At 34.9% G+C, this 27,754-nt stretch overlaps 1 protein-coding gene across 4 annotated transcripts in view; it reads right to left on the bottom strand.

Annotated features, from left to right (window-relative positions):
* ZNF385B (zinc finger protein 385B) overlaps window positions 1–27,754 on the bottom strand; it is a 417,917-nt gene that overhangs the window by 36,296 nt on the left and 353,867 nt on the right. For all 4 annotated transcript variants that reach the window (XM_029225781.1, XM_029225783.1, XM_029225782.1 and 1 more), the window contains one exon: window positions 23,706–23,816. In XM_029225781.1, coding sequence (XP_029081614.1) covers window positions 23,706–23,816 — 111 coding nt within the window. The remainder of the gene's footprint in view (window positions 1–23,705; window positions 23,817–27,754) is intronic.

Below are 27,754 nucleotides of genomic sequence, written 5' to 3'. Positions count from 1 at the left end.
GGGGATCCTGGAAGCTTCATGGGAAAGGAACATCAGAGCTGAGCCCTGCTTCGGGGGCAGGGTGCTGAAGGGTCAGTGTGCAGGGGGAGGCATTTCAGGTAGAGGGACCCGCATGTGCCAAGGCAGTGAAATCCTATGAATTATGCAGTGTTTCCTGGGCACATCTGCTTTTCAGTATCACTAGAACACAGACATATAAAAGGAACAATAGGGAAAGCCTGCTACATCATGCTACCTCAAACATTATTGTCCCGTGTAAAACAGAAAACATATCATAGTGTTCTACAAATGTTCTACTTGTAGGCATCTTTTCTATAGATGGTTATAAGAAAGATGTTGCTGTTACATCACAGATTTTATCCTCTGCTCCAAACTATAATCCTACAGTCAAAGGACAACTAAATTATTTATATGGAAGATTTAATCATTTGAGATAAAAGCATGGCACTTAAAATACCATAGTCAAACATACTAGAAACAAACTAGAGATGACTAATAGCCAAATAATTACTTGAATCTTTGCTTTAACATAAGGCTACATTCAACTCTTAAAATGCTTTTTGCATATGTTTGTCGCAGTGATAAGATCACACACTCTCAGAGACAAAGCTACAACATAAACATAAGATGCACCCAAGAGAAAGGCTTACTTAATCCAAAGATAAGTCTTTCTGCTGATATTTGCAATGTTAAGGCCTGCAATATCAGTAATGACATACTACTGGCTTTGATATCACTTCGTTCAATCCTCATCTACTGGGATCTGTTGAAAACAAAGTCCAGACAAAATTATAACCGTTAGGAGATTTTCAGTTCAAAAAGACACAATGTCTTTGCTAATTTATAATTTACAGCTAAGTGAAACACTCCAGGTTGCTATGGCCTGTCCAGGGTTGCCACACTGTACAACTGTGTGCGTGGGGAGCACCACTCATATATGGTCTAATGTGAATGGTGTCTTCTGGATTCCTTCAAGGCCACAGTTCTGGCCATGGCATTTCATATTTACTGGCTTTGGAATATGTATGTATAAAACCCATCAACTCCAAATCTTTCTATATTATAAAGAGAAAAGTGGTGACTCCAGGAAGAAAATAAGTATACTCTAGACTCTGATTCTCTTTGGGCCCAATTCAGATTCTATCAAATATCATGAAAACAGAAGTAGAGTGCTTGGGTTGTTGCTGCTTTAAAATGCCCCTATGTGAATACATGAGCGTTAACACATATATGTGTTCATGATATCAAAAATTTTCCATGTAGGCAAATTAAGTCATTTCTTAAAATGCTACTATTTTTGATGGGCCTCAAGGTAGGTTTTCAAATGCAGCTTATTAGTCAGCTAAGAGTCTTGATGCTCATGCTTCTGGTGCATGATTGATTGGAATTACTTTACACGTTGAAACATGGCGAAGCTATAAATGGACCTAACAGCTATAACAGAATTTACATGATGAATTAAAAAAATATGGCAGCTTGAGTTTAAAAATCACCTGGAAGAGAGCAAAAATTGGCTTTAAAAAAAAATGCTTTAGCTTTGTGACCACCTAGAGGGGTAGGATAGGGAGGGTGGGAGGGAGGGAGACGCAAGAGGGAAGAGATATGGGGATATATGTATATGTATAATTTATTCACCTTGTTATAAAGGAGAAACTAACACACCATTGTAAAGCAATTATACTCCAATAAAGATGTTAAAAAAAAGTTTTAATATTTTAAATAAAATTGTTTCTTGTAAAGTTCCAAGTGAATAAAATTTTGCCTCATTTTCTCAGTGAGTTTTATATTTCAATTATTTGAGTGTGGATTATTAAATTTTAGATTATTCCCAGCAATCTAAGGTTCTGCCTCTGGAAAAACCCTATATTCCCAGTTTACGGCTGAGTAGAATGGGAAATAAAAGAGACAGTTATTTGAGCTTGACTATATCAACTGTGATCTGAACCCCAAATCCTTTCATATGTTGAATTCTCTCCTCCTGTTACCTCCTTTTTTTTTTCAAATTAGGCCATAATTAAAAATTATCTCCTTTTAAAAATAATCATATATATGTGTCATATATATGTGTCAAGGTAAAGTTCATCCCAGAAAATTAATTTTTTAATTCTATTCATGAATACTGTAAATTATAGAGACTGTATTTTGAAAAAGATTTTTCCCCCATCAACCTAATGGAAGTAGGTTTATGTGAATTTTTTCAATGTAGATAATGGATAATAAAACGAGTCTTATTTAATGTCATAATTTCTTTAACAGCATCACAATTTAGTTAAGAATTCAGCAAAAAAGTATCTTGAGATGCTTACCGTAAGAAAATAAGACTGCTTACTTCTCTATTGCATTTACATAATGGCTTTTTTTTTTTTTTTTTTTTTTTTTTTTGCGGTACGCGGGCCTCTTACTGTTGTGGCCTCTCCCGTTGCGGAGCACAGGCTCCGGACGCGCAGGCTCAGCGGCCATCGCTCACGGGCGCAGCCGCTCTGCGGCATGTGGGATCCTCCCGGACCGGGGCACGAACCCGTGTCCCCTGCATCGACAGGCGGACTCTCAACCACTGCGCCACCAGAGAAGCCCACGTTACAGCTTTTGAAAGGTATATTTACTTTGTCTTCTGGGCTGGGGGGTCAATATCTGAGTCAATTTAATGATAAGGTGTGTGCAAACTCCTAGTAGGTGCACTAGAGTTTAACTGAGGCAAGATGAATTAAATGAACCCTGGCAAAATATGCCCTCTCTTCCAAACTGTAAGGGGAGCAAATCATGAACTTCACCCAGAATGTACTGATAAACCATATTCTCTAAGTTATCACCCTCAAATGGGAACATTAGTGTTCTGTACACTAACATAATCTTGAATATGTAATAATGGGAACATTTATAAGTTATGAAAATATCTAATTTTCTCAAAGAATTATGCATATGGGACCTAATGTGTTAGAACTTCTAAATCTTAAGAACTTTTATGAAACACATGGATATCATCTTTTATTTTTATAATACATTATAAAACATTAAGGCTTTGTTAATAATTACTTAATATTCTTGAGTCACTTATTTTATGATTTTCCCAAAAGTATTCAAACTTATCCACCTCTCTCAAATTAATTTCAAATTAAACTGGGACATTTTAGTTAATAATTCTCCACTACCTTGAAATATAAAGAAGAGTTTACAGTGATTTCTCAGTTACATACCAAGTTCCTAAAGTGTTTGAGAGTGCTGCTGTCTTTCAGTGGGGAAGTGGATTGGCATAGTGTGCTCACTAGGAGCGATTTTTTGTTACTCAGTGATAAGTAATGCAATATAATTCAAGTCTCTGCATTAACGCTGTGACTCTACAGCTAACTAATTCAAGTCTTCTGATGGTCTTTTAAATTAGGCTCCCAGGCTTCTACACATTAATTTTTAATCAGTCTAGAAGGTATTACATTTACTTCCATTTCCATATTAAAGAAATTTACATAAATGATACAAAATAAATCTAAAATTAGAATTTGCATTGTGTCTCCTTATATTTGATATATAATATCCTTACTGTAGACAAGAGTGGCAAAGTAACTTTGAAAGAGTTGAAGAATGGCTTTAGTAATGTTTTATATATGTTTAATATATTATTTATTTAGCATTACTCATTTGAAAATCTCTTTTACAAAATAGATTTTTGTAAAACTCCTACCTCAAAGCACTAAACGAATTTTTTACAACCCAGCAGATATTTTATAATTCAAAATTAAGTGAAATAGGTAAATGTGAAGATTAGTACCATACCCTTTCAAAACATACAAATATAAGTAAGAGAAAATAATAAAACTGTACCTCTTCAGTAGTCACTTAGCTAACCTGAGTCACGTTAAGGCTATCTTTACATTAAAGTACCAGATTAAACTAGAAGTTTCCATTGCAGATTAGTCTGGTCAACCTTCCTCACATACAAAAAATTGGTCTGGAGGAAAAACTAATATGAAAATGCCCATAATTTTGATTCACCCATAAATATTTCAATATTATCAGTGAATGCTAAGTGGCCTTTCAGCTTCTGATTCCAAGTAGTATTGTTCTAAAAGTTCTACTCACCAATTAGAGTCACAACAAAGGTTGTTCATATATGAAAACATCAATGTGAACTCTGTCTTACTCATCTTTGAGTCTTCTGAAGAACCTATTATATGGTATAGACTCAATAAAAAGTTTTTGAATTATATATATAGGATAGAGTAAGTAAAATCTTCTAAAAATAGGAATTTAATGCTGGGAGTCCATTCATTCTTCCATTCAACAAATATTTATTGAATACCTATTACGATCCAGGCATCATTCCAAGTGTTGTGGGATGCAGGTCATACATTCTAGTATGGGGACACAAACAATAAAATACAAATTTATATATATTTTACGGTAGTTAAGTGTTAAGCGATACATTTATGAATATGTTAGGTGGTGCTATAAAAAAATAAGGAAAAGTAAGGAGGATAGACAATGATGGGGTGGGTGTCATGTTAGGTATTAAGGAAAGTTTCTGTTGAGGAGGCATTTGCACTGAGACCTGAATTAACTGAGGGAGTTAACCAGGTAAATACCTGGGAGAAGAGCCTTTAAGGTCCAGGGAACTGCAAATGGCTATTCTAAGGATTTTGACTTTTATTCTGAGAAGATGGGAAATCCCAGCAGTGTTCTGAACAGAGAAGTAACCTTGTTTGACTTTTGTTTATAAAATGATGGCTCTGGTTACTGTGTGGAGAACAAGCTGTGTGTGTACGGTGGGACAGTTGCCAATGAGGCAAAGTGGGAAAGGAGGCTGTTACAGTCATCCAGGCAAGAGCTGAAAAGAGTTCAAAATAAAATCCCACTGAAGGATCAGAAAGGCTTTAAAAGATGATTTTCTACTCTAGTATAACCAATAGTTATAATATTTGGAATATCTGCAATTTTTGAACTTGAATCAACAATGATTTCTACAGAATTTCATTTCTGTCCAATTAGCTATTACTTTTGTTTCTTTTAAATTTAAATTGTATTTATTTTTTATCCAGGTAATATAATCACACAGTTGAAAAGTATAAAACAAAATAGCGTACATAGTGAAAAGTCTACATCTCAGACTTCGCAACTAGTTCTCGTCACTTTTTGTGTATCCTGCCAGAGATGATTTACATACCTATCAAGCAAATATATATGTATGTGTGTATTTCCCCCTTCTTCCATTTTTAGACAAATGCCTACATACCACATATGTTGTTTTTGTATTTTGCTTTTTCTATTCAGCAACAGATCTTAGAGATTTTTTAAAATGAGTAATTAGAAAGTTTTCTAATTTTAAAATGGGTGTGTATATTCCATTATATGAATGAACCGTAATTTATTTCAACCGTATGTTATTGATGGATATATAGGTTGTTTTTCAAAGTTGTGCTGTCACCCTTGATGCAAAAATAGACATTAGATGATTCAAATGATTATTTTTCTTCTTTTTTACAACGAAAAATGATTTTTAAAGTGCTTTAATTGAATTAAAGCAGACATTTAAAAATATCCTAATTAGTTTCCGTGCCCTGATTTGTCATTATGGATATATTATAGTTATACGTTTTCCTAAACATATTTCTGGGAATCAGGCAACAAAATGTGCACACACCCCTGCCTTGGGCTTAATAAAATTGTATGAAAATTTGAGAAAAGAAAGGGCCTTGAGATGGGCCTTCAATAATGGAAAGGATTTCAAAGACAAGAGATATACACTCTCAGTAAGGAGAGGACTATAAGAAAGAAGTATTTGGCAAAACCAGTTTTTGTTTAGGGAAATGTGAATAATCCAGTTTGAGTGAAATGTGGGTGTGTGAGGAGTAGGAATGGAAGAAAAGATCAGAAAGGCAAGTGCCTTATTATTTAGGCCTTAAATACTAGATAGTGGGAAGACAGTTAACAATACCATACTTAATTAGGTAGGTAATGAGAAGCCATTGAGGGCTTTTGTTCTAGCACACCCTGATCCAGCTAAGACCTACAAAAAGGAAAAAAAAAAAAGACAGTAGAGTAACTAGAAGGTTCTTACCATAGCAAGTCAAAGAGTAATGGGGTTCTTAAACACACAGATTTCAAATTTCAGGGGGCTCTATAAACCAAAAGCCAGAGCTTTCATAGAAAAGGAGCTATTCCTCCTATTAATCAAGTCTGTATCTAGATATTCTGTTCCTTTTTGCCTTTCCCAGTGTCTATTACTCTTTCTCTTTTTTAACATTTATACTCAACTCCCCCTTTCCAAATCAAATCCTTATCATTGATGTTTAAACAAGCCCTGATCTCCCCAACCCAAAAGAAACCATCCCTCAAGCTACATTCAACCCTAGCTTTTCACCCTTTCAGCTTCCTTTCACAGACTAATATGGTCAATTAATTGTATGCACATCTCCAATTTCTCTTCTCTAATATGGTCCACCTCAATCCACTGAAACAGACATCACTAAGACACCAATGCCTTAAGTCCTAAAACCAAGAACATCTTTTATTTCTCATCTTGCTTGACCAATCAGGAGTACATGACCCTGCTGATCTCTCGCTTCTTCCGGAAGGCACTTTTCCAGAGGCTCTTCCCAAGGTTGATGTTCCCCCACCTACATTTCCGAGCCACGTGCAGCCTCATCTTCCCCTGCCCTGTCACTGAATTGTTGACGTATTCCAAGGCACAGTTTTAAGCCTTCTTGTCTTCTCACTCCAAACTTTCCTGTCTACTCTCTGTTCAGTTTCACCCACACAACTTTCCCAGCCACCTCTATACTGATAATTTCCTGGTTTCTACCTCTCTAGTCCAGATCTCTCCCCTGAGCTCCAGACTCATAATATCCACTTGGATATCTCAAAGAACCTTAAACATAAGTTCAAAACCAAACTCCTTGTATCATTTGTCTCTGCCTTGCTGCCAAAATTACCTAGTCTTCCCTCTAGCATTCCCTTTCTGCTAATAGCACCACTCTACTTCTATTGTAAGAGCTAAATCTAGGGATCATTCTCATTGTCACATGCTACCTCCACCCTCACATTCAATCACTAAGTCCTACAAATTTTTCCTCCTAGATATTTCTCTAATCAAGACAATTCTTTATATCTCAACCACAACCATCTTGGTCCAGACTGCCATCATCTTTCACCTGGACTGCTGCAACAGGCTCTTTAGCGATCACCCAAAGGCCCCTCCTGCTCAGTTACAATCCGTTCTCCACGTGGCGGACAAAGTGATATTTAAAAAATGCAAACCTGAACATATCATTCCTCTGCTTAAAATCCTTGACATCTTTTCACTGCTCTTGGTTTAAAATCTAAAATCATCATATTCAAGACCTATATGTCCTACTCCCTACCTATCCCTAGTTTCATTTGGTAGCAGGCTCTTTGTTTTTTCTTGGAGGAACTGAAAGAAAGTGTGGCTGGAGTATAAGTACAGTGCTAGCCTTTTGCACATGCCTAAAATATAATACTATCTCTTTTCTCTTTTCCTAGTTAATTCCTATTCATCCCTCAGAACACAGCTCAAACATTACTTCCTTAAGAAGCCTTCCATGATCCCCCAGACTAGGCCACCTCCTAACTTTTTGGATTCTTTTCTTTATAGCACTTCTCACAATTTAAAAATTATTAAATTTTATAATACCATGATTAATGTTTGTCTTCCCCCGACTAGACAATAATATTCGTTAAGGCTTGTACCTGTAAGGTACTTAGTACCTTAGTACACTGCCTGAAACATCTTGACATTTGATAAATACTGATTACATGGATGAATAAATGAATGGAAAAAGAGTTTTTATTACTTGACAATAGAATTAAAATAAGGGTAGAGGAAGAAAAAATAATTGGAGTTCCCTCTAGAAGTTTCAGGCCCAAATAACAGGGAAAATGGTAAAATGATTAACCAAAACGCAGTTGTGGTGGGGTGAGGAAATTTTGCAGAGGAAAATGAGAATTCAGTTTGGTTATCTATTTAGGCTGCTCATGAGATACACAGTGGAGAGGTTCAACAAACAATTGAAAACACAAGTGATGGCTGAGAAAAGAGTCTGGGGCTGGAGACATCTATTTTGTAACCACATTATGAGATGATACATGAAAGCCTGGGGATGGATGAGATTCTTGATGAATTAAGAATAGAGAGGAGAAAACCCATTTTGAGGAAAGAATCTTGAGAAACAGCTATATTCAACAGGTAAGATGAGGAAGAGAAATCAGCAGAGGATACAGAGAAGAGGCCATCAGAAAAGCTGGATATACAGAGTAATAAAACAGAGGTCAAGGGAAGTGAAAACTCCAAAGGAAAAATAATTAAAAATACATACACACAACTATACTTCTTACTGAAGTATAACAACATCTTAAATGCTAAAATACTTTTTTTTGTAATATCAAAACAACCTCATGAAATAACTGGAAAATAATATGAGGTCTTTGTATCCTGGAAGAATATTTGATAATGTTGCAGAGAAAGCATAGTGGTAGCCATGTCTGTGGAAATAAGGGGCCTATGTATAGCTACTACTCCAAGGAAAATTATGAGGAATGCAGAAAAATAGCGAGAACACAGCAACCAGAAAGACTGCAAACACAATGTCAGGTTACAAAAACTACTCTGAATTCAATAACAAAAATGGTGACAAATAGTTACCATTTATTGTTTGCTGTGTACCAGGCACTGCACTAAGTACATTACAGACAGCATCACATTTAATCCTCATAAAAGCATATGAGGCAGGTATTATTATTAGTCCAAGTCTACAGAGACTCTGAAAAGTTAAGTAACTGTCTAATACCACACTGCCAGAAATGGAAGACCCTGGATTCCAACCCAAGATTAAAAGATTAGGCTCTTAATCACTGCACCATCGAAGCAAGTCCCAAGCCCAGGGTCCAAACAACCTTCACCATGGAAGATCCAAAACAAAATAGACTCTCTCCCTTATCCCCTCTGGTAAAAGATAGTCTTCATTTCCTTAGACAGGATGATCTGGAGGTGGAAAGAGGTCTGGGGAGGCGACCTGTAAAGTCATATAAGTTATAGTTTTCATTGTAGAGAATGGATTCAGTGATTCCCAACCAATCCTTGGGTTGATAAATTAAAGTTAAAAAAAATCCTCTTTAGGACCATGTATTCAATCAATAAATAAGTGTGCTAGGCACTGGGGGGACAGTAATGCACAAAGCATATTCAGTCCTTGAGCCAACAATTGTGCATGTGTGTGTGTGTGTGTGTATTAGAAACATATATTAAATAGTTATATAAATAAGTTATCTTTACAAACTGTGATACATTTCATGGAGGAAAATTATTGGGTGTTATAAAATTTATTCTTGGGAGTGGGGCTAGTTTACACTAGGGAGTCTGGACAAGCTCCTGTGAGGAAGAGACATAAAACGTGAGACCTGCAGGAGGATTAGAGACTAGACCGAAAGGGAGGGGGGAGAAGTAGCTTGGCAGCTTTTTCAAAATAAAAGAAAGCCATTGTGGCTGAAGGCTAGCTAACAATGGAGTGAGTAACAAGAACTGGACTAGAGATGTGCATACTGGTTAGAAACCTGTATTTTGAGGATGGTAAGAGACCAAGAGAGTGAAGATTTTGGTATCAAGAGTGACCATAATCAAATAAGTACCTCCTACTTCTTGCAAATTCCTGACTGACTTCTGCCTATGATGTGAAACAGTGGACTAAAGCAGGGGTCACCAGTTGGTATGATTTGGGGGGTCTGGCTGCTTGATCCATCTCTGTGGAATGAGCAGATTCCTAACAGACCAATTGCTCAGCTATTGGAAAAACAATTCTTATATACAGTGGGTCACTCACCTGTCTATCAAGATAGCCCCAGGTCAGAACACAAAATCAGTGATTTATGCATCATTCAGTCAATTTGATCAGTGCAGATAACTAAATTGGATAAGTCATCCCTCAAAACAATGCTTCTTTGGCCTGAAATATAAAACCTAGATACCATGTAAGTTAAAACACTTGACTCAAAAGATTTACTGGGAAAATGCTAACCAAGTCACAGAAAATCATTTGCTTTTAAAAAAGAGAATGGTATTAGATATTACTAAATGATTATAATTTCAGAAAAACCTCAACAATGTGGACTAATTTGGGTACAGGGCATAATGAAATGGTAAAAAAAAGTTGAAAAAGTTGAACATTTTTGAAGAAATGCTGTCAGTTACCAGAGATTCTTAGGTGATGTGTTAAAATATATAAGAATTATTTTAAATTATATTATCACTTGTATTTTAATCATTGCTCTTAAAGTGCTTACGTAAGCTTGAAAAAATTGGTTCTGTTGGTATTCTAAATCTCTATGCTTCAACCTCCTTTGCAACACTCATTTGCATTATCTTTGAAGAAAGAATTTGGACCAAACAAAAGTACAATTCAGCCCATACCTGAATTATCACAAATCCCTAATTAGTGTCATCCAAATTAATAAGAATTTACTGCATTTATAAAAATGGAAACTTATGCAAAAGACAATTATTCAATGTCTAGATCTTTAGAAAACTAGCCTGAAGAGAATGCCTTTCAGATATTCAAATTTTGTATTTTTTAATCTACATCTGCACATTTAGTAATTCTATTCTGGCATTTTACAAATATAGGCATCCATCATTTCCTCAACATTTACAGATGTTAATGAATATCCCCTTTTATAACCATCTGTGTAAATGTACAAATTAAATCTTAAAAAGAGATTGTTGGTATTTTTAGTTTAAAAGTGCATATAGGGCATTTTGTTGGCTTACACAATTTAAATTACAAAACTATAATAACCTAAGTACCCCTTTAATGAGTCTTTTCTTTCCCATTCCTCTCAAATGATATAAGAAAAAGCCCCAAATTCATGACATGAACAAATAAATCATCACATAAAAGGACTCCATAGGTGTCTCTCAAATGATATAGAATGTTATTTCTTTCCAGAGCAAAAACTAGGTCACCTCAAGCTCACAGGTCAGAGATAATGAAAGCTACATTTCAGAGAACATTCAGTGGGCATTATTAAAGATAAAAAGGAAACTATTTGGTGATTACAAGTTTAAGTCAGCATAACGTATCTCCATACTAAATGTAACGTGTACTTAAAGTAGCACTGGAATTCCTACTGATGGAATAACAAACGTCTGTGGTATACTGAAGGGGAGGGAGGAGATGTCCACTTCAGTACAGGAAACAAGGGGCTGCACTATGTGTAGATAATTTAAAAACGGTAATAAAACTGACTAAAAATAGGGCTGCTTTTTATTATCATTACAGGTTGGCAATTCTAAGGTTAGAAATAAAATACTCCTCCCTGAAAAAAAATTTGTTGGTCTAAGTTTTAAACAATTGTTGTGATTACAGTGAATTTTAATAATATATATGTAAACTTGAAATTAGCACATCTTTTTACTTATCTTTTAATTAACTACATGGAAGTTAATATAGAGAACTTGCTATATCATCAAACTCCCAATTCACAATGACTCTGCTACAACTACTCATTTTGAAAGTAAGTTCCTAATGGTTAAGAATCGTTTAAGTTCATTTCAGATGCAATCAGTCTGCAAACTCTGTGCCCCTCATATTCTAGCATTTCAATAGTTGATTTGAAATAAAGAATGATAGCACAGCGACTGTAAAGACAAAACAGAACTTGAAATACTTCAATTCTCTCATTTTAGATGACTGATTAGAATTTTTATTTGTGTTTAAACTTTAAGAGTGAAACAGTGCCAACTGTGAGGTGTATTATTCTTGTTTGATAAATATAAATTTTAGCTTATACATGATGGATTTTACTGACTTTGGTTAATAGCTTTGAAATTGAAATTTATGCTTCTTTTTACGTTATTCTGTGCTTTAAAACTAAGGAGTGAAGAAGAAAATATCAGTGGTACAATTTAGTAGGTATATAAATTGTATCTTTTATATAATTTTGATTTTATTAAAATTTACTTATTTGTTACTGTAATGTTATTATTCATTACTGTGATAGAATAATATGTAGGTTTACATTTTTTCTCATAATGTAATTAAAAAGGATCAACCCTTTCCTTTTTTGTACTGTAATATTAGGGGTATATAATATATTAAAACTTTAATAAAGTCTCTGAATTTCTTTCTTGGCTTTTCTTACTATTCATGTAATTTCATAATTATTTCTGAAAATGACTTTGTCCTATAGAGGGGATGTTAAAAAATGATCTGCTCTTGGTGTCAGAAATGTTAGGTATGCCACTGATAAGAGCTGAAATACACTTCTATCTGAAGGAAATACAAATTAATAAAAGTTGAATCATATTCTCAGCCCCCAAAAGTCAGAAACTAAACAGAGTGAAGAATTCTTGGGAGCTCCTGTTCACCAGATCTGTTTCCTGAGTAGTGAATACAACATTTGTTTTCCATGTGCCCTAGAAGACAGAATTAAAGTGAGGGGGGACAAAGAACAAGGTTTCTTTTTTCTTTCTTTTTTTTTTTTTAAATAAAGATTTAGGTAAGATGAAATACTAAAAATGATTAAATCCTGGAACATGTTACCAAAGGAAGCTGTGGAACATTTCACTCTGAGGGAATGGAAGTTTCAGTCATCTCAACCATCCTCCTAAGTGATCCTGGTTTCAGGTATGCAGACAGACAAAATTTGCATAATTTTACGCAGTTCATGGACCCCCTGCAGCCTATCCATAGACCACATCCTCAAGAAGCTCTGTTTGTTTCAGCTCTAGCACTTAATAATTCTTTAATTCTCTCGCCATCAAATGCTGACCATCTCTCAAGCCTTTCACAGTTTTACTTCTTTCTTGAACCTCTGTACAAATACAGAGATAATATGTGTGGAGAGTATCTAACATAGAGCCTGGCAGAAGAACAGGCATCCGTCAAATGCTAGCTTTCTGCTCATGATAATTCTAGCCCATGTGCTGTCTGCTTTCCTAAATTTATATTACCCTACAGCAGGGTAGTTTAATATAAGTAATAACAGTAATACTGTTCTTCACATCACACAGTTGAGCAATGTTTCTAAGTGTATTAGTTTTTTTCCCCTAGCTAGATAATCAGGTCTATGAGGGTAAGGAACCTGTCTTATATTTCCTGAATCTTCCTTTCTAGGCAGGAACTATTTTGAAACTCTTTTCCTGTCCCTGGCTAAGTTGACAGCTTCTTTACTCCCCTTGAAGAATTCACATTGATCAGCAACACTACTTTTCCAATAAAGTTTCCCAGCTTGAAATCTTAGAAATTGGCTAAAGCAGTACTTCTTCATATGCTGTCCTCTCCCCCATGACAAGCCACGCCTCATAAAGTGCCTTTTGGCCAGTCAGGCCCTCCCGCCCCCCCAAAAAAACCCCAAAATTGATCTTTATGCTGACCGACCATATCTAAAGTTCTCTTTCCTCCGGGGCAAATGCTGTCACTTTATTCAAAAAGCTGCTTGAGAGATGAAAGCAGTTAAAAGTTATCTCTTTTGCAAGATGTTCTAACTGTATTAAATCAGCCTCTTGCTTGAAAGCAATGGAGTAGGCACGATTACTTCTTGTTGCATCCAGCTTTTTTGTTTTGTTTTTGTCTTACATAAGTAATACTTTTTTTCATGTTGTAAAGGTTGTGAAATTATAGCCAATTGCCCACTCAAGCATACAAAATAAAAGATAAGTTATGGGAAACGAAACATGTACTAAATAAAGCCTGAATACAAACTTTAAACCAGGAACTAATCATTCAGGAAACCTACAGGTGTTCAGCCTAGAAACTTTACCTGATTTCTAATTGTGTGTTGCATAAATCTTTAGCTGAAGAATCCAAACCACAAGAATTGAGTGAAACATGATCTTATTGTTAAGGATTCCACACCCAGTCTTAACTAGAGAAATCCATACCAAACAAAAAGGAAAAATACACAAGACTTCAACAGTCCTCCCCAACCCCAAAGTGGGAAGATGACAAAAATCACAACAAAATGACCTGAAAATCCTTTCAGGAATCTTTTAATTTTGTCTAAAAGAGTTACTAACACAGGAATTTTACACAGGAAAAAAAGACCACCCATAATATTTTTAAAAAGGTGTTACTAATATTTGATCAGCAAACCAATATTTAATGGAAATGTACCAAAGCTTGCAGTACTGATCAATAGATGCTTAATGGTTTTCTGTTGAGAACATATTCTGATACGGGAGGGTGGGTTTTGCATTCACATTTACTGTTCTTCACATCACATTAGGCGGGTCATCCTAACTTTGAATATTATTAAACACATATAAATAGCTAAAGTAATATGTCATGTGAGGCATCTATGTGTTTTAAGAAAAGCCCCAAATGATTGAATTACGTGTTGCATAACTTCCCCATTAGTTAAATATAGGATCTGAAGAGTCTTTATAAGGAATAATGCTCACTTTTTTAAAACTTCACTTTTATCCTAATCTTCACTTTCTTTCAGTGATGAATTTAAAATTAGTCCTAAATTATCAAATACCCACTTAAAATAAGGTAGTTCTGAGAAAGACTGTGGCATTCTGGTAATGTTATAGTGCTAATTTAAGGCAATTTTTAAAAAATTTAATAAGGAACTACTATATGCTTCAAAAAGGCAGACTGAAGTTTTTAAAGAGCTTTCTTAAACAGCAGCTATTGCAGCCAACTTTTAGCTCGGTATGTTCCTTTTCCCTGTAACCACACTATATTTCTGTCATGTTGAAGCAGAAAATGTTCATCATTTTGTCAGCTCTGCCTGCAAAGCAGAGAATTACCTTCCCAAGCTCCTGAGATTTATGCTTTTAATTACCTGCTATCTGCTTCACTACCCTCCATACCTAATAATCAATAGAAATAGTCTTATTTATGGGAAAAATGTAACATGTTTGACAAAAGCAGACTATCATTTTCTAGATTTCCATTTAATGCTATTGATTCTTTGTATCATCAGTACCTTTTTTCTTAACAGAAGCAGTTGGTTTTTCAAACTTACAAAATTATTCATTTATCTAATAATTTGTACTGCTTAGCAGCAGATGTAAACTTTACAGCGAGCTTTCACTTCCCAACCCAGCAATGAGCGTCTTATCGCGGTGGTATTTCTTTATTTAATGATCAGCTGCAGAATTCAGTTTGAGTATGACTTTCTCCAAATCCCTTCATCATAAACTCACTTTTTAGTGAGGACCAATTTCCATGGCTTATTTCATTTCTGAATGAGAGGCCAATATTAGCATAGGTGAAACAGCAGGCTAGGTACCAGTATTCTTAAAACTCTGCGTCTCACATTTTATCAGCATCAATTCTTAAAAAAAAAAAAAAAACCCAACAAATGACACATATATACTTATATGTAACTGTGTGTACACAATTTATATACAACTATATAAATATAAATATAGTATAAATTAATAGACTAAAGGAGCTGCTATCTACCTCAAGGGTTTCAAGAGAAATACAGTAGGTGTGTGTGGGTAGCAGGCAGTGACTGTATATGTATATGTGAGAGGAGGGAAGAGTTTAAGTTGATCTGTAGACCTCACATGTGTAGATATTTGTTGGACATATCTGAGAGTGGTGATGTAAGGAGGGCCAAATATTAGAAGATGACTGTTCAAGGTTTTTCTTGACATGTCAGTTATCAAAGGCGATGTCTGAAAATTCAGGAAATAAAGTATAAATTTTTGTAAACATTATGTTGGTTAGAGTTTCAAATACTATGTTCAATATACTTTTTTAAAACAATTACCTTCTAGGGGCTTTTCAAGGGAAAAGTGCCTCAGAATTCAAAGCAATGAATCCAGTTATTAACCTAAAAAAGCTTAATAAAGACACTGTCCATGAGAGAAAGGAAAAATAGTGTATTTGTTGTACTTTTGTGCCCGAGAAAGAGGAAGAGGGGGAAAACAGAAGAGTTAGAGGAGAGGGAGAAGGGAAGAGAAGATAGAGAACACAGGAAGGAAGAACATGATGGCTTAGTAGAAGAGAACACGTTTTGATAGGGAAAGAAAAACACTGATAACTGGTGAACAGAATTTCTAGAGTTAAAACCAGCGCTAGGCAGCCAATAGCAAAATGCAGAGTCCCCTAGAAGAGTGTGATGGGGTGATAAACAAAAAGCCTAATCCTTCAGAAAACGCAAGCAGGTGCCCTTGCAGCTGAGCGCCTCTTCCGCTTTTGCTGCAAGACAGATCTTCCAAGAAGGCGTCTAAGGGATTCTTATTTCCCCGCCGCTTTGACCTCCCAGGGAAGGAACCGCAGCTGCTGTAGGGACTTGCTGCCTCATGGCAGCTGGCTGAGAGGTGGAGTTAGGCCTGGGGGCCAAAGGAGACGGAGGGTCAGCCCAGAGCCCATGGAAAGGGCATTTATGTGGGACCCAAACTTGTGGCTTTCTCCCTAACCTCATGACTGCTGAGATCCCTGCTGGATGACAGAGAATGCCAGGGCTCCAGCAGAAACAACACTAACGCCTCTTGAGTGGCAGATGGCGGGTGGAGACAGTTTGTTTATGCAAGACAGAGAATTTGTACTGTATTATGTAAACTGCTAAGGAAATCAGGAAGTGGGCATAAGATTAAAACTACACAAAAAGAGATATGGGCAGAAAGGTCCAGGAGAGCATATGAAATAACCTTCTCCAAATGAAAACTGTTAAGATGACAAAGATGCCAAATGCAGAGGGAAGTAGCATTGCGGATGTATCAATTACACACTAATTGCAGTCATATGGGAACTGAGGGTGATTGTTGCCTGACTGCACTTTCTGAAATCTCAGAGAGATTTACAGGAAAGAATAGGAGAGTCAGGTCACCTACAGAAATGTTCACACAAATAACTGGTCGCCCTGTCATTTTAACTTCTAAGCAAATCCTTAATTTCCTGTCCATTTGTACTTAATAAGTCTTACGTAAGTCAATGAAATGGCATGAGGTCATCTCCTTATGTCTTGAGACATGAGGCAATAGAACACAGCAAAAAGAACAGTGGTCTAAAATGAGAGATAGAGATATTGGATGACCAAAACCCAAAAGAAACACAAAAACAACACAACAAAATTAAAAACTTAGAGGAACCACAAAGTAAAATTAAAAAAAAAATTGAACTATAAATGATTTGATTTATAATGCTATTCAAAAAATAATAGTGTAAATTCAAAAAGTCAAATGAGTTAGCTCCAAATTAGGGGTCAACGATTAGGGACCCTGCATCTCATGCTGAATCAATTGTGTTATTAATGCTGAGTATCAAAATTTCAGGGTCAGTTCCTGAATTACAGTATATAAAACTTCATTAAAAAGATCATTATGCTCTCATTTCGATTTGCCCATGACGCATAAAGGATCCAGTCATATGTTAAAGGTATTTATGATTAATTCTGTTCTGAGATAGTAACAATAAAAGAAGATCATCTCTATTTTTAAACATTTAAGAGTACTAAGTTGCCCTGATTTTGTGTAAAAATCTGTTTAAGGATCAGTTTCCTTTATCCTTCTGCCACTATTCTCTAAGAAATTGAAATTAATACAAAAATTAGTAATTATTTGGGATCTGCCAACTTTCAACCTAGCCAAAAAGAGAAACGTCAGCCTCAAAAATATTTTAAAAGCTTGTGTTAAAAGTTCTAGTTTCTAGTCTTTTCGTATGAAAACCGAAAGTCCAATAATTTTGAGAGTCTTCTTTAAAACTAATTATGAAACAGTATAGAAGACCTATTTCTCTGGCAAGGCTTCACTCTAGAAACATATTATTTCCCAGCTAAAGGGAAAGATTCGGATTTAAGCTTAACAATTTATAGCCATACTAGAGTTGCAGTGCACTCGTTCACTGGAGAAGAAGGGAGCATTCAGGCCCAGGATAATTTCATTCAGTGCTCAGCTTAAACCATGTTAGAAAAAAAAAGGTTGCCAAGAAGAAACTAGGGACATGGGTGCTGCACATATTTGTGCAAATGTCTGGGACTCAGTTGGAAAGACACATTATTCCTGGACTGCAATGCTTGGCCCCTGGCAAAGTTAATGGCGTCAATTTGCAAAGATTCACTTGGGAAATGTTTGTGATTAATGCTTGCTCATTTGCATAACGCTGTATCGTGTAAATAAAGCTGTAGCCTTTTGCTTTCCCACAGTGGAGTTCTACTGAGATGATAAAAGCTGGACAAAGGGGACTACTGGACACTTAAACTAGGTCACATTGAATTTTAGTGCATGAAGTCTGCCCTGGTACAGTTTATATGGGTAATGGAGAATGTCAGAATGTAGTCTGTTTACTGAGCAAATCTGCCTCCCAGATTTTTCAATAAACATATTTTCTACACTGAAGAGTGAAGCCAATTCAGTCTCAGGCTGATTTAGAAATGTTATTAAAGAAAATAAGGATGAGCATCTTCTTAATTCTTACATTAAAATGTAAAATAGGGTAATTATAAAATAATAAACTCTCCCTCAAATAAAGAATGCTCAGTTTCAGAGCTCAGTTATACAGATTACAGCACCATTACTAAACACTGAGAACATGTACATGTCACACTTGTGGATTTGCCATCCAGACTTTGTGGCTTTACTGCCCAGAGTCTAAGCATGACTCAGAAATTTAATTTCTTTCTCCATTACCAACAGAGCTTTTGAGCGGTGACAAGGAAGCCAGTGGTCACGTGCTCATGTGTGTACATCTGTCCATGCCCCTGTTAGTAAATACAAAGAAAATTAGTGACATCGAATAAAGCTCAGTTCAAAGGTGAATCTGCTCCTAGAGCAATTCTGGGGTGTAGAAAGAAGACTGGCACACCTCTCCCCAGAAGACTGACAAAAATAAAAAATAAAACTCGTAGTCATTCTTTCTGAGTCTTACCTATTCCACCTGTAAGATGGAAGTGTTTATATCCTGTCCTTCTAAAGAAATACCATGGAAATGATTTTCAGTCATAGAGCTGGAATGGTCCTCCCAAAGATCATGTAGTCCATTTTAGGTTACATTACAGAGGAGGAAACTGAGGCCCACAGTAGTGAAGTGGTTTATCAAAGTTCAAAATTAGGATTTAAATCACATTCAAGGACTCTTAATCCGGTGTTTTACACTGTGCAGCCTTTCTATGTATGGAGTAATGAAATACAGAGCAGAAGACCTGGAATACGTTCTGAGAGGATCTAATAAGGTTAATCCTTGCGTGCTTTCATTCACACTGTTTACTAGTAAAAGTTGCTGCTAGACTCTGGAGTCTAGTATATATAGGGCTTGGCATAAAATAGGAGCACAATAAATGCTGAGAAAATGAGTAAAGTTGTAAGGCAACATAGTATCATTGGAGAGTTGTGGATTTAGAGTCAAGAGGCTCAAATTTATGTCCTATATCTGTATCTATTGGCTATGAGAATCTATGTTAACTCCAAAGATAAGAAACAACCTAAGTGTCCACCAATAAGGGACTAGTTAAGTAAACTATGGAACATCTACACATAGACTACTGTATTAGTTTTCTATTGCTGTACTAGCAAATTACCATAAACTCAGTGGCTTAAAACAACACACATTTATTAGCTTACAGTTCTGGAATTCGGAAGTCCAACATGGGTTTCATTGGGCTGAAACCAAGGTGTCAGCAGGACTGCATTCTATTTTGGAGGCTCTAGGGGAAAATCAATTTCCTTGACTTTTCAACTTCTAGAAGCTTTCCACCCTTCAAACCAACCCCTTCTTACACCTTCAAACCAACAATGACCAGTCTAGTTGTTCTTATATCATATCACTCTAACTTCCTCTTTTGCCTCCCTCTTCTCTTTTTAAGGGCCTTTGGGCCTGCAGGAAAATCCCAGATAATCTATTTTAAGGTCAGCTGATTAGTGCCCTCAATTCCATTTACTACCTTAATTCCCCTTTGCCATACAAGGTAATATAGTAAAAGAGTCCAGAGATCAGGATGTGAACATCTTTGCCTACCACATCTATAAAAAACAGTGAGGGGAGCTTGCTATGTTCTGATAGGGAAAATTCTCTAGGATATATTGTTATGTAAAAACACTGCAGGGCAAAAAAAAGTGTGAATAGTATGCTACCTTGTATGTAGAAAAGGGAGGAGATTGAGTACATATTCAATCTCAATCTGCATAAACAAACCCAGGAAAGATAGGCAAGAAATATTAAAGTGGTTACAAGATAGACAGGGAAAGGCATGGAGGGTGGGCGGATGGGGAATAGGATGGAACACGATTTTTCAATGTACCTTCTAAAATTAATTTGCTTTTTGGACCACGTAAATATATGTTTTTTAATTTTTTTTCGGTACGCGGGCCTCTCACTGCTGCGGCCTCTCCTGTTGCGGAGCACAGGCTCCGGACGCGCAGGCTCAGCGGCCATGACTCACGGGCCCGGCCGCTCCGCGTCATGTGGGATCCTCCCGGACAGGGGCACGAACCCGAGTCCCCTACTTCGGCAGGCGGACTCTCGACCACTGCGCCACCAGGGAAGCCCCAATATATGTTTTTTGAATTCAAGGGATTCATAATTGCCTCAAAGTCCTTATTATTCACTTGATGGTTAAAACATTTTGCTTTGCAGAGCCTATCATAAACCTCGTTACTTTTCTCTTCTTTAACTCTAACAGGCAGATCCTCATTTGTCAGTGGCGTTGTATTAAGCTGTTCTCTAACATGACATTCATAGACTTCATGAAAGTCTGCATCTTTTGCAAGATTTTTGCCATTTTACTTTGCGATCTCTTTGCGTTGTATTATGAGATGTTTTCAGCATCAGGTATTGCTGCAGTGGGAATGCTAGAACCAAATATGGAGCATGTCTTCTGGTGGGTATTCATTTTGTAAGTGGCCAGTTAAGCAGCGAGCATTTTCATTTTATATTTGTAAAGTTACAGAGACGTTAATTTCCCTATGTGACTGTATAAATTTGGATAATAAGTGGGCAAAATTTTTAAATAGACTTGGATCTATTTCAGTATTTATTATTCTGTTTTTTCTTAAAAAATTCCTTTAATTATTATACCTTAAATCTAGTAGTAATATTATAGTTTAATATATCTAGTAGGTATGTCTCTATGATTAATTAGTCTTCAATTTACAAAATATTTCACGATTCCTATCACGTTGCATTTTTTTCTAGTCAGGTTTACTGAGGTATACTTTACATACAGTAAAATTCCTTTTTAGATATTGAGTTCTATGAGTTTTGAAAAACAAAAACAGTTGTGTAACTACCACAACAATGAAGATTTCAAATATTTACATCACCCAAAAAAGTGCACTCATGCCCCTTGGTGATCAATGACCCAACCCCACCCTCAGACCCTGCTAATTACGGGTCTGATTTCTGTCCCCACAGTATCGTGTTTGGCAAAAGTTTTATAAGTGTAACCATACAGTGTATAGTCTTTGTGTCCAACTTATTTCATTTAGCATACTGCCTTTGAGATTCATCCATGTTGTGGGGTGTATTGGTACATCATTTCTTTTATTGCTGAGTACTATTCCATTGTATGGCTATACCACAGTTTGTTTATCCATTCATCAGTTGATAGACATTAGGATCAATTTCAGTTTGGGGCAATTATGAATAAAGCTACTATAAAAGACACATGCGTATGAACATATGTTTTCATTTCTCTTGGATAAATACCTAGAAGTGGGATTGCTGGGTTGTATGGGAAACGCATCTATAACATTATAAAATTTCTTATAAATAGCTACCAAACTGTTTTCTAAAGGACCTGCACCATTTCGTATTTCCAACAACAATGAATGAGAATTCCAGTTGCTCCTCATCCTTGCCACTTGGTAATATCAATTTATTTAATTTTCATCATTTTAATAGGTATAGTAGTGTCTGATTGTGGTTTGCATTTCCTTAATGGCTAATGATGTTGAACATTGTTTTACATATTTATCTGTCATTCATATTTCTTCTCTGGTAAAGTGCTTATTCAAATCTTTTGCCCATTTATTATTTATCATTGAGTTGTAAGTTATTTAAATATTCTGCATACGAGGCATGTGTGTTGCAAATATTTTCTCCCAGTCTGTAGCTTTTCTTTTCAATTTCTTAACAGTATGATAGTGTCATTTGAAGAGTAGTTTTTAATTTTGATGAAGTCTAATATATAAGCATTTTTATAATTCATATTTTTGTTTCTTAAGAAACCTTTGCCTAACTCAAGGTCACATAAATTTTCTCCTATGTTTTCTTCTAGAAGTTTTATAATTTTAAGTTTATAGTTTTATATATATATATATATGATCTATTTGAAATAATTTTTATATTTTGTGTGAAGTACCAGTCAAGGTTCTTTTTTTAAATTTACAAGTGGATATCCAATTGCACTATTTGTTGCAAAGATTAGCCTTTCTCCATTGAACTGTCTTTGCAGGTTTATTGAAGATCAACTGACCGTATAGGTGCAGGTCTATTCTATTCTATTGATTAATATGTCTACTGTTCTTTCACCAGTATTGCAGTCTTGATTACTATAGGTTTTATAGTAAGTATTAAAATCAAGAAGCATAAGTTCTCAAACTTTGTTCTTTCCTAAAAAACATTTTGGCTATTATAGGGCTTTTCTTTTCTATGTATATTTAAGAAATAGCTTGGCATTTTCCACAAAAAAGCCTTCTAGGATTTTTATCTGGGTTGTGCTGGGTCTATAGATCAATCTGGGGAGAAATGACATCTTAACAATAATGAGACTTTGAATGAATTGGTACTACATATTTCTCAATTTATTTAGGAACATTTTAATTCTTGAATAAGGAATTTGAGAAAGATTTTATCAGGTGCCAAAAAAATTTATTGGATGTTTGGTTGAAATTGCATTAAATATACTTTTATAAATCATGAAAAGCATATCTCCTCTTTTCCAATGACTATAATTTTCATTATGTTTCCTGTGTAGAATTATCAAAATATCATTTAATGGATATTCAAACAAAGATATTTATTATTTTAGTATTTCCAAAACTCATGAATCGTATAATACACTCTTGGCAAAATGACTTCTACTGTGAAGTAACTTGGGAAATATCACATACAATATGCAGCCGCCAGATTCAGATTTGCATTGCTCATTGGCTTTACTTGGTCATTGGGTATTATAAATATTCTAATATTATTTATTTTGATTTTATGTTATTTTATTCTACATTTTAAAATCGACTTTCGTAAAATATTGATTTGTACCCTTTTCTTGTTATCATTTTTCTTAACAGGATGGTTATGCTTGCCAGATAAAATAATTTACAAAGCTTTCCCTGTATTTCCATAGTCTGGGAAAATATAAATTGTATAATAAATTATTCTCTCAGGTATTTAATATGATTTGGCACACACACATATAACGTGACACTTGTTATCAAGAGTAATAACAATGGTTTTCTTCAACATTCATTGCATTTTTTTCATATTTTCATTGCATTTTAAACTTTTAAAAATATTTTCTGCTATTCAAGTATTTTTGAAAAGTAAATATAACTGGTGGGATTAAGTGTAAAATGGTATAGGTGAGACTGATTACATAGAGAAATCCTTGATTTTTGACATTAGCCACTCTGTTGTTCAAGTTTCTAATGCTGAATCCAAATCCCTTGAAAATCTAGCACACTGAAATAAGTGGGCCATCAATTGGAGGGGCTGCTAGAGAGTATGTAAATACGAAGAGATGTACATATTCAGAACAATCAGACTTAGAGCTTGACAGACTACAGAGCGCAATGAAAAGGTGATACTCACATCCGAGTTAAAGCGAAGCTGACAGACATTACAAGAAATAACTTGTTTCTTCTTTGGGGGAATGGACACTCCAAATGTGTGGTTAATGACTGCTTTTTGCACAGGATCCATCTAAAGAGCAAATGATAAAATAGTCAATTTATAACTTCAAAGGATAGATAATAGTGTGCGCAAGTAAAAGTAACTGTATTATTCCTTAACGTTTTAACTTTTAGTTCCCAAACAAGGATAATAAAGACTCTCATTCGATAGTAATGTACTTATTTCCAGGAATTAAAAATAGAAACAAAAAAATTGGTTCGAAATCGTAACACAAAAAAATCACAGGAGAATCACCACATTTCAAGAAATCTTATATCTATATAAGAAACCTTGAAAAACCTTAAAAGAATCATAGAACAAGAAAACTTAAGATCTAAAGATCAGGGTTAAAATTAACTTGTTAATGTTTTCCCTATGTGAGGTAATAATACTTAAGATGGTCTGAAATGATTTCAATGACGACTGTTACAGATGTATTTAAGTTTCTTAGTTTTTTATTTGCGGCAAAGTCATAAATGACAGGCTTTATCACAGCACAGAAAATGTTGACCTTTATTTTAAAATAATTTATTATTGTTCATGTACTCTTGATATTCATTCTACTGGAAATGAATGTCACTCAAATGCCTATAACAGATTGGTTAATATGCAACCCCTGCTTAAATATTGATCAAGTAAAGTTTTGACTTATAACCTGTGACTTTCTCTCTTTGGTTTGCATTTACCATAAACAGTCAGAGAACTATACAGTGATACCATAGAAAAAGTATGCCACAAAGCCATGAAAGTATTTGGAAAATGAAAGAACACTATCTGCAGAGCCTATAAAAAGAGAGACACAGCAGTGATTCTCTTGTGTACCCCAGATAATAATCTCCAGCATTAATGTCAGACAACTGGCAGTTCAAAAAACAATGACGAACAAAGCATAACTTATAAACAGATGTAACATGAACAAGGACAGATCCATTGACACCATTGTCTAGGAAATCTCCAGAGGTTAGAATTTAGGACGGGATTAGTTGATGATATTTGGTAGAGAGGGGAAATGAATACTATCCCTGATGAGGCGTATGAATCAACAAAGTGCAAAATCAGCAGTTAGAAGAACTTAAATACATTAGAAAAGAGGGTGGATTACAGAATTCTTGAACAGTAAAGTAGCCTCTTTTTTTTGCTACAAGTTTAAGTGAGATGACAGGACAGTGTATTCCCACTATAAAGAAAAGTTATGTGGTTTGGAACGCTTAAAAAAGTCAAAGAGGGGAGTTTTCTGGAGTGATAGAACTATTTTATATCTTGACTGTAGTGGTGGTTACACAAACTTATACATGTGTTGAAATTCAAAGAACTATGCACATTCCCAAAAAGTCAATTTTATGTATGATAACTTAAGAAGTGAAAAAGAAAAAACTGTTAAGAGTATTATGTTTAACTACTTTGGGATTGACATATATACACTACTATGTATAAAATAGATAACTAATGAGAACCTACTGTATAGCACAGGGAACTCTACTCAGTGCTCTGTGGTGACTTACATAGGAAGGAAATCCAAAAAAGAGGGGATATATGTATACATATAGCTGATTCACTTCGCTGTACAGCAGAAACTAACCCAACATTGTAAAGCAACTATACTCTAAGAAAATTTTTTTTAAAATTTAACCACTAAATGTAAAATATTATTACTAGAAAATCTGGGGATTTGTTTTGCTCAAGGTTGTAATTGATTGTATTAAATTTTATTAAATGAGAATTTTTTAAAAAACCCTCTATGGGCAAAGAAAATCTCAAAAGATCAGAAAATAAAACCTTAGTTCACTTTCTTACTAACAAGTGCATACACTTAAAGTCTCATCCACTTGCAAAACATGAACCTGTACTTTCTGATCTACTAGAGATGGCAAATCAGTTTGGACAGGCTTAAAAATAAAATAGCCTAACTATATTGGCAGGATGGAAAAACTGCACTGTTTTGCAAAGTTAAAAAAATAAGAGCATTTTATTGAGATATTTTCTGTTCTCAGGCTCTAAAAAAATACATCTAGTGATGTGTGAGCTATATAAGATAAAAGTATATGAATATTTCCTAATCATATTTTCTGCATGCCACTTTTATTATTTTTGCCGTATCTATATACTATTGTATATGTTATTATTCACTTAACATTTTTTCTTTAAAGCAAATTAAAATAGACTTTTAAAAAACAGCAGCAATATGCATGAAAACATAGTTTTAATGTATATCCTTTCCTATTACTCATTTCAAAAGTATATTGAAAGTTACCATTAAAAATTAAAACTTCCATCATCTAAAATAAATGCACTATCCTAGTTATTCCCATACTGCAATATGGAAACACAGACAAAAATACATCTACAAAAATTCAGCTCCAAATTTTTAGTAAACAAAGATATCTGTTGAGAGCTCCAACACAACCCTTGGATATAAACATTCTCTTTACATTTTTGAAATTGTTAGCTGCCTACATAACTTTTCAAGTAACCCCTGATACAAATTTGTCTACTCAAATCTCACATTTGTACCCTACCAGCCTGAAAATACTGTTTATGTTCCCCAAGGCTGAGCATTCTCTTCCTGAAAGGTGAGTTGTGGCTGAGCACCCCCAATACTAAGGCAGGCAAGTTCCCAGCCATCTGCTCCATGAAAAGCAAACTAAGGAGGTTCCTTCAAGAAACTCTTAACTAGAATCGACTTCTCTACTTTACACATATAATCCTACTTGTCCTCATAAAACACAGTCCTTTTACCCCCTTCCTTGTCACCTGTCATTAACTCCTGCTGCCTTTACATCCTTTGAATGACTTACCACTAATCATATGAAAATTTTATCTTCCATGTTTCTCACTTGGAACAAATTTTTCTATTTTCCACTTGATTCTCTATTTTGTTATAGGTATTTCAAGAAAAGGTCTACTTTTTTCTAAATCTTGTTTATCTTTCTCTGTTTATCATAGAATTATATAATTATACTTCTTATTCAAATGTCACTTGGGAGGACATGATTTAGTTGAAAGAAGACTTTAAATGGTATAAGAAAGAACGTTCCATTGGCCAATTCATCTGATGTCTTGCAACAGACACTGCCCAGCTGATGTTTTGAGTATATGCCATCTGATGCAGTAACTACAAATACCTGGGTCATTTCAGTGGGGTCCATAATTAGCAATAACATAGAAAAGGCTTTCAGATCTTTCTCTTTTTTAAAAGAATAAAGTAGTAAAATCCTGATTTTTTTTCTTGTAGCATTCCTACAATACTCTAAAAATTAGATAAAAATAATAAATATGATGTTAATTTATATTAACTTAAATTTTTTTCTCCACTAATGCAAAATCAGTTTTCTCTAATCATAATGAGATATGTATAACTAAATCAATGGCAAGTCTTTTATTCAATTACCAATTTTCAGGATGAATAAAGCAATCAAGATGAATAAAAACATTCTCATAAACCCTAAAATGGGATAAATATATGTGATTCAATTTAGTATAGTCAAAACTATATATCTATACCATAATGATTTCATACGTAGAGTACTCAGCAAAATTATTGGAGGTACTACAATTATACAACAAACTCTTGAAGTTTTAAAGATTTTAATAAAGATGTTTGAAGTGTTTTTAAACATCTTTATTAAAATGTTTATATCACTTTTAAATAAACAATTGCCTTGTTAAATACTCAGATTAGGTCATACTAGTTCACACTGCACAAGAAAGCTGTCTGTGGATTGAGAAGATTGTTTCACTGGTAAACAATGCTAAAAAAAGCTTTTCTTTAAGGAAAAAAAACCCTACCACATAGCTCTAGCTACCTACCAATATTCCTTACCTGGCAGAATTTATTGGTCCCACATAAGCCTCTTCTTTTCTAAAAAAGTAAAAGTCAGAAGTAGTCATCTGGAATTTTGAGGCTAGCAAGCACACTCACACAAAATTTTTAAAAATCCATTTTCTTTGCTCATCTCTGATTAAAAAGC

The sequence above is a fragment of the Monodon monoceros genome, unplaced genomic scaffold (assembly GCF_005190385.1).
Source record: "Monodon monoceros isolate NGI ecotype Baffin Bay Population unplaced genomic scaffold, NGI_Narwhal_1 Super_Scaffold_16, whole genome shotgun sequence".
Classification (NCBI taxonomy): domain Eukaryota; kingdom Metazoa; phylum Chordata; class Mammalia; order Artiodactyla; family Monodontidae; genus Monodon; species Monodon monoceros.
Note: the sequence above shows the minus strand (reverse complement) of the source record. Positions and strands in the feature narration are given on the sequence as shown.